The sequence below is a fragment of the Gracilinanus agilis genome, chromosome 5, assembly GCF_016433145.1.
Source record: "Gracilinanus agilis isolate LMUSP501 chromosome 5, AgileGrace, whole genome shotgun sequence".
Taxonomy (NCBI): Eukaryota; Metazoa; Chordata; class Mammalia; order Didelphimorphia; family Didelphidae; genus Gracilinanus; species Gracilinanus agilis.
Window position 1 is genome coordinate 107,599,967 of NC_058134.1, and position 8,661 is coordinate 107,608,627.

General features: G+C 37.9%; 1 protein-coding gene across 1 annotated transcript in view; it reads right to left on the reverse strand.

Moving 5' to 3' along the window:
* Positions 1-8,661, reverse strand: part of LOC123249910 (maltase-glucoamylase, intestinal-like) — a 183,852-nt gene that overhangs the window by 23,264 nt on the left and 151,927 nt on the right. The window contains exons 53-56 of the mRNA XM_044679001.1: positions 3,821-3,941; positions 3,609-3,718; positions 2,376-2,527; positions 1,513-1,684 (exon numbers count right to left, since the gene is read on the reverse strand). Of these exons, the coding sequence (XP_044534936.1) occupies positions 1,513-1,684; positions 2,376-2,527; positions 3,609-3,718; positions 3,821-3,941 (555 nt within the window). The remainder of the gene's footprint in view (positions 1-1,512; positions 1,685-2,375; positions 2,528-3,608; positions 3,719-3,820; positions 3,942-8,661) is intronic.

The following is an 8,661-nucleotide window of genomic DNA, read 5'->3' on the forward strand; positions in this document are numbered from 1 at the left end:
AGTAGGGTATCTCATAATATCAACATACTTAGCTTTTCATACCAAAAACAGATGCAATTTTTTTTTAAATATAAACACCCATAAAAGAAAAAAAATTCCTTTCATCTCCGGTACAAAGGAAAGGCCAAAAAATTTTATGTGAATTTTCCAGATCTCAGGGGAACCAAGACCTTAATGCCCACACCATGGAAGGGAAACGAGTATTCTTTAAATTTCAGATTTCAGATCAAATAAGCACCTCCCACATATAGAAAGAAAACAATGCCTGAACAACCAAAAGAGTTATATTTTCCTACATCAGTTGTTTGTGAAAGGCTGGGATGCAGAAGAAGTTTAAAAGACTCAAGGAACTTTTTGGCTCAATATAGAGACTGTGTAGTCTAGTAGATGGAGTAATAGATGTGGAGTCAGGAAGAACTGCAAGTAAACCCTGTCCCTGGAACTGATTACCTATATGAACAAGGGCACGTAATTTAACCTCTATGAGTCTCAGTTACTTCATCTTTAAAATAGGCATAATAATATCTATAATGCTTAGAATAGAGAATTGTGAGGCTCAAATAGGATAAAGGGTTTTGCAAAATTAAGTGTGCTTTAAAGCATTACATAAATGTCATTTTCTTATTAGTAACAGTTGTAGATATTGTATTTTTCCTCTAGGTTTTTAATCTACAGTGTCAGACAAAAAATTACTTCTGTCTTTTACGTAAACATGGTTTGTGACCAGAGTACTCTGTAACTATTTCATCAGACTATAACTTTTCCTTCAACTATGTGATTCTTAAACGTTTACTGCATCTTTAAAGTAGCTTCTTATGTCCAAAGAAACATATGTACCACTTTAGATCAAAATTAGTAGGAAGATTAGACACTAACATAAAGAAATTTACTTTATGAGAAAATTTCCAGATGTTGATCTGCTCCCCAAAAAGAGGTATTAGGTATATTAGCAAACAAAAGATAGCATAGCAACTAAAAGCAATGCAATGATCCAGGACAATTCTTTTTTTGTTTGTTTGTTTTTAAACCCTCACCTTCCATCTTAGAATCAATGCTATGTATTTGTTCCAAGGCAAAAGAGTGGTAAGGGATAGGCAATGGAGGTTAAGTGACTTGTTCACAGTCATGCAGCTAGGAAGTGTCTGAGGCCAGATTGGAACCCAGGACCTCCTGTCTCTAAGCCTGGATCCAGGACAATTCTAAGGGACTCATGAGAAAGAATAATATCCACATCTAGAAAAAGAACTGTGGGAATAGAAATCCAGAAGAAAACATGTGATTTATCACTTGTTTGTATGGGTATATGATTTGGGGTTTTGGTTCTAGATTACTCTATTACAAAAATGAATGATATGGAAATGGGTTTTGAGTGATAATACATGTATAACTCATTTATTGAAATTGCTTGTCAACTCTGGAAGGGAGGAGGGAAGAGGGCTGGGAGACAGCAAGAATCGTGTAACTACAGGAAAAAATTAAAAAATAAAAAAGATAGCATAGCAGAGCCCTCACATCGTTAGGAATGGCATCCCTGGTGAAGATGGGCCAAGTTTTCCAGTCCATACTATGAAGATACTGCTGGTGCACATGTTCCCCAAATCCATACACATTGTGACTGGGAAGCCGGATAGAGAGCTGCAGGTATTGCTCAGCATATTGGAGGGGTCCAATGCTTGTGTCAAACCTGGATGTGTATAGAAGGGAGCAAGAAAAAGTCAAAGAAAAACATTTTGTTTCATTTTCTCTGTCCCAGGAAATTTTATCTGCCCTTCTGCCCAGTGACTGAGCTCCAAGTAAATCCTCCTTTACCTTTACTCACTATTTTGCCACTCCAGTCACCTTTTACTTGATTCCCTATCTTGATCCAGGTGCAGAAATATTTGGTTTCTGTACTGCCTAGGTTAGGATTTTCTTGATAGAGAGAAGAAAGAAAATATCCTCTATCTGCAGAAATAACCCATCACCATTATACCAGTCTTTGCTAAGAATAGATTTTCTAGGTCATATAAGAAACAAATAAGCAAGCAAGTGAGAAAACAAAAACTAGATGAGTTGTCAAAGAAAGAGAGGGTGGGAAATAGGCTAAGTAGTACCATAAGTCCTAGCTAAATTCACCCCTAATGAGTATTTCACACCAATAAGAGGACCAATGTGTCCCTATCACGGAACTGTTAGTTTATGGCCCAATTAGATTATATCTCTTCCACTATCCAACAGGAATTCCACTTCAAAACTTATTTCCAAATCTGTGGTTTTTGTTTTCTTTTATTTTCTTAAAAAAAAATTTCTAAATTTCCAACTTTTTTTGCAAACTCAACCTGACTTTCTCCAAATAGAATGGATGAAATTTGGCCAAAGCACAAAGAAATGCTCACAGGACTTTGTTGTTTTTTGTCCTTCTTATTTTGATGCTGAAGGGATCATGAATGACTTCTGCTTTATAGTTCAAATTGGAGGCTGCCTTTTGGGTAAATGGTCGGACATGTTCATGGGGGACCTCATACCGTTTCCTGTTGGGATCACTGATCTACCAAGAGAGAAACAGAGGACAGGAAAACAGAATGTCAGAATTGGAAAAGATGTCACATAGTACCTGGTTCAATGCAATAGAACAAAATAAAATAAAATAAGTTCTCTATTTTAGATGAGACCTCTATCCAAGAAATTATCTACAGAAATTTCCCCCCAATTTTCTGCTTTCCTTCCAATCTTGGGTACATTTGTTTTATCTGTACAAAACCTTTTCAATTTAATGTATTCAAAATTATCCATATTACATCTCACAATGCTTTCTATCTCTTCTTAACTCATAAATTCTTCTATCTATCAATCTGATGAGTTAATATGTTCCCTGTTCTCCTAATTTGCTTGTGGTATCTCCCTTTATGGCTAGGTCATGTATCTATTTTGATCTTTTCTTCATAAATGGTATTGTTCCATATCTAGTTTCTGTAAGACTGCTTTACAGTTTGTTTGTTTGTTTGTTTTTAAATCACTTTCAAAGCATCTCTAGCTAGGGCTTATTCAGGCTATGATTAAGGGGAAACTCAGTGCCTATCAAGGAAGTCCATTTCATTCTAGGGGCAGCCCAAATTGTTAGGAAATCCTTCTTTATATTGAGCTGAAGTCTGTCTCCTTTAAAAGATATTAAATGTGAGACAAAGGACTATCCACAAATTTACCTATGAACAAGCCTCTAAACTTTCCCCACACACATACCCAAGCCCCTACCTATGACTATGTTTGGAGGATTCTCATGGAAGTTTCCCTGGTGGCAGGACAGACTTAAGAACTGTTAAGTTAAGTTTTTGCAAGATTGCAAGAATCCATGTTCTTAACTTACAGAACTTAGAGATATCTACTTCCTTGTAGTCATTCTCACCATTGCAACTCTAGGCTTTCTCCTTCAAAGAACATCCTTAGTTAGCAGTAAGGATGCCAGAGGAAGTATTTTTGGGCATTTACTGGGTCAGATCATATCGTCTTGTAAGTGTAAGAGGCAGAATTTGAACACAGTCCCTCTTTCTGACTATAGAGTTCATTCCACTGTGCTATGATTCCGTGATATGTAGCATTTGTAATAAAGGTAGCTCCTTAGAGCAACCAACCTTAAAGTGAAAGCGATTGGGCGTCTGGGATTCTGCTGTGAGGAGGACATCCGTGATGTCATATCCAAAAAGGGATGCAGAAGGCAACCTTCTTAACTTGGCTGTGAATCCTGAGAAAGGGGAAATGGTGGGAGGGGGAGATCATTTTATGTTACTGACTCATCTGTACAGCACCTACTGTAGTGGCTAGGTCTGCACTGAGCAATATTTACCTGTGTCTGTGTCTGTGGGCCCCTCAGTGACTTTATAGCCCCCATTCTTCGGGAAGAAACAAGAGGGGACGCTGCTGTTTTTCTGAGGATTCCAGCAACATTGGCGGAGGTGGCAGAGTTCCTATGATGAGGGTGAATAAACATCATAATGCGAATAGCACAGAAGCTCATGCCCTAGCCCAAGACTCAAGTCTCCAGGGACCCATTTCTGCAAGACTATTCTCAGTCCTCATACCCCATTCCCCCATTGTCTCCTAGCTAAGTGACGCCTACTGACACTTGATTCCATCCACTCCCCTTCAGGAGAGGAAGTGACCATTTCACCCTATTCTCCAAGTATCTTTGTCCCCAGTTCTCTTTGGGAAGAAGATGATGGTGGTTTTAACAAAACAAGATTTTTCCCTCAATGGCTTTATGTTTTTTGCATCTTTAGGCTCTGATCCCTCCCCCCAACCAAACAAACGTCCTGACCCTCACTCTATGATCTAATTTGCTTATCATTGTTTCCATTCTGTCTCCATCCTTTCTCTGCTCCTGTCTGCTGAAATCCTCTTCCAGCTTGCCAGTCCACCAAGCCCAACTCCCTTAACTTTACTGCTTCTACTACTCTTATCTTCTATTGCTGGTGGTCCATTCCCCTTCCCTGATGCCCTAGTCAAAAGGACAATGGAGAATTTGCCTCAGATCATCTGTCTCAGGCTGAAGAGGTACCTGCTTTAATTACATCTTTGATATGTTTTTTAATTACCTCAGGTGACACAAAAGACATTCCATCTTCTCCCTTTTCCTGCATACCCAATATCCTTTTACTTTCTCAACCAGGCCAATTTTACCAAGCAGGATTGTATCCCTTCCCATTCTAGTTAAGGGGGTAAGAATTGTCTGGGACATGGGATCAGCAAACATCTCTTTCTATGTCCTATACACTCTATGTCCCACAATCTTTATTTTTGCCTGATGAAATCAATTAAATGGAAAGCACTTTGGATATAGGATGGCAAAGTCTTCCTTTCATATATGAATCCTCCTGGTCCCCATGACCTCTGGTTTTACCTCCTATAATCAAATAAGTGATAATATGGAGACATAATGTTGGCATCATGACCACATTCTATCTAGAATTATATACCCAATTTATTATCTACTTGCTTGGTGTGCCTTCTGTGCTGTAACTAGCAAAACTCAGCCTTCAGGTTCTCTAATTTCTGCCTTTTGGAATTGCCATTTGGGGAAAAAACATTTTCCCAAAAGCCCATTGATCTCTTCTACCCCTCGTGTCTATCCACAGAGCCTTATCTCTCCATAGTCACAATCCTTTTTGATGTATCCCTTCCTGTGTGCCTTTTGTAGCCCTCATCAGTTGTTATTAAGTTTAGCTTCATCCACAAACTTATTCTTATGCTCCTTTCATCTCCTACCACCAACTGAAACCTGTTTCCCCTCCTTAAGATCCTATATTCCTTGTTATCCACGCCAAAGATTATTTGCTTGTGCTCTCTGGTTCACAGTAGGCATGCTGTGAATGAAGTCATTCTTACCCCACTGCTACTTAACGGACCTTTTCTCTACTACCTTTCTTCTAAGACCTATCCCTTAGAGGCTCTTATCACATTACTCTCTATATATCACAAAATCACAGAATGTCAGATGTGGAAGTGACTTTGGAAAGTATCCCACTCCTCCATTTCCCAGATAAGGAAACAAAACTCAGAATAAATGACCTATCATACAGACAGCAAGTTCTTGACTTGAACTCAAGACTCTTGGACCCTAACTCTCTTTCCACAGCACCATATTGCTTTGTCCTTCTCATCAGTCTACAGGACACTTTTCCATCCCCTTCAGTGTTCTAAGTACGTGGCTCACAGTGTTCCTCTCTAGTCTAGACCTTGCTCTAATTCTTAGTCACACAAATGCACACATAACATAACCTTGATCTTCTCAATACAAGACACATTGAATATAAAACTATTGGGGCAAGAGGTGAGGCTGTGCATATTAAGAGACTGACTAGAATGTTTTACATGATAATGCATGGATAACCCAGATCAAATTGTTTACCATCTCCCAGAGGGGGGAGAAAAGGAAGGGAGGGAGACAATTTGATCATATAACTTTAGAAAACATATGTGGAAAATTGTTATTATATGTAATTGGAAAAATAAAAATATCTTTATTAAAAATAATCAAAGTGTAGCAAAATGGCAGCCAAGAACACTTATTTAAAATAGAAAATTGCAAAAAGTTAGAAGAGGATGGTGAAAAATTGTGGTAAATTCATTAAAAATATCATAATTCTGACAGCAAAGTAATTGAATGAATCTATGATTTCATCAATTTGGGTAATTCCTTTAAAGATGCAGATTATAATACATCCAAAGTTTCTTGTTTTGTGTGAATCTCATCCAGTTCTTCCTGCAAAAATTATCTACCAAATGTGCTTAGGGTCTTTTTCTGGATCTTCATGTGTGCCTTTACAAAGGTACTGATGTATCTTGCTAGCTTTCCTTCTGTTCTCCACTCTGACTATATGATTTTTTTTAAACCCTTACCTTCCATCTTAGAGTCAATACTGTGTATTGGCTCCAAGCCAGAAGAGTGGTAAGGGTAGGCAATGGGGGTCAAGTGACTTGCCCAGGGTCACACAGCTGGGAAGTATCTGAGGCCAGATTTGAACCTAGGACCTCCTATCTCTAGGCCTGGCTCTCAATCCACTGAGCTACCCAGCTGCCCCCTGACTATATGATTTTGAATGAAATGAAATTCCGTCTGCACTCTTTCTCACAAAAAAAAGAGAGATTCTAAAGTCACATCTTAATAGGAAAAATTCTATAGCTCTTAACACATATGCAATACCTCTCTTTGATCTTCCCTATCATCATAGTAACTTTCTATCATCAGGCTCTTTTTGGTTTTTTTATAATTTTTCATGATTTTTAGCTTTATGCTGAAGTTGGGACTCTGCTCCTAGGGTGGAAGGGGCACTGTCCCAAGTTTCTAGCTTTGGTGCCTGGCTCCCATGGACCTGCATGGAGTCAGGGGATGGGGCTGGAAAATTGTTTCACCCCATCTTTTTGTTGGTTCTGCACTCTAGAATTCATTTTAGGTTAGGAATTCTACCATCTTGGCTCTACCCCCCCAATACCATTTTTTTTAACCCTTACCTACTAGAATTGATGCTAAGTATTAGTTCCAAGGCAGAAGAGAGGTAAGGCCTAGGCAATTGGAGTCAAGTGATTTACCTAGGGTCACACAGATTAGAATCACCTGAGGCCAAATTTGAACCCAGGACCTCCTATCTCTAGTCCTGACTGTGTATCCACTGAGTCAACTAGTTGCCCCCCCATTACCACTCAATGTATATTTTTGGCTCAACAAAATAAATGATAATAAAACATCTTATACGATGTTCATGAAACATAGGGCTAATCACACAAAGGCAGCTATATAAAAAAGCATACAACTTTATCAACAATGAGGAATAATTAATATTATTAGAGAGCATGATCAACAAGTTAGAATAATAATAATGATAGATAGTATTTACATATATTTACAGAGCACTTTATAAACATTGTCTTTTGATGCTCTCAACCCTATGATGCAGGTCTTGTTGCTGTTCCCATTTTACAGTTGAGAAAACTGAGGATCATAGAAGTTCTATGACTTTCTAAGGTCACACAGCTAAATAGTATGTAAGCCTAGGATTGAATTCAGGTCTTCCTGACTTGAAGCCCAGTATTTTCTCCATTAGCTAATTAATGAAAAAAATAGACTTCCCTGAACAAAGCAAAAGTAAACAAAGACTCACAATAGACATTTGCTACCAGATTTGTGAAATGGATTGATGAAAAGGAATGAAAAAGCTAAGATTCAAGAACAGAATCAAAAAGTATTCCATGGATTACATCCACATAAACTAATATGTGGACAATTACACTTCCAAAAATTGACTGAGTGATGTAGATTTAATGGAAAGACAATGACTTATCATGAGACTGTTTCTATCTGAACTTCATCAAAATAATTGATTCTTTTCTTTATTGCTTTGATAGGTATCTGTGGCCTTTATAATAATTTACCACAGAGAATTCTGATTCTGTTATATTTTTAATTTTATGACTTCAGCTCTAGAGTTTGGAGATATACTGTATGACTTATTCATTCACCATTAAAATGTAGAAGCAAATACTGTTACATTGCTATCTCTCATCCCTCCAACTTAAGGTAGCATTTAAATCTTTTTTTAAAAATGTTGGGGGCAGCTGGGTAGCTCAGTGGATTGAGACCCAGGCCTAGAGATGGGAGGTACTAGGTTCAAATCTGACCCCAGACATTACCCAGCTGTGTGACCCTTGGCAAGTCACTTGACCCCCATTGCCTACCCTTACCAATCTTCTGCCTTGGAGCCAATACACAGTATTGACTCCAAAACGGAAGGTAAGGGTTTAAAAAAAAATTTTTTTTTAATGTATCATCATCACATCATTAAGGACAAGGTTTAATTCAAAGAAATTAATTAGTGAGGAGAAAGTTTAGATAGGTTCTCATAAAAAAAGTCCTTGGGAAATCACAGGGGAACTGATTTTTTATTCAACTGTAGTGCAATTTCTTATATGGAAAATTTTCATTTAAATTATACCACCTTTCTCTCTGTCATGGGATCAGATTTATCTTATCTAAAGTGAATCTATCTTCTTCTTCCTTAAACTTTCCATTTTCCTAGTTTTTTATGAGCAGTAAGAAGGTGAGAAAAGAAAGGAAGGAAAGAAGGAAGGAAGGAAAGAAGGAAAGAAGGAAGGAAGGAAAGAAGGAAAGAAGGAAGGAAGGAAGGAAGGAAG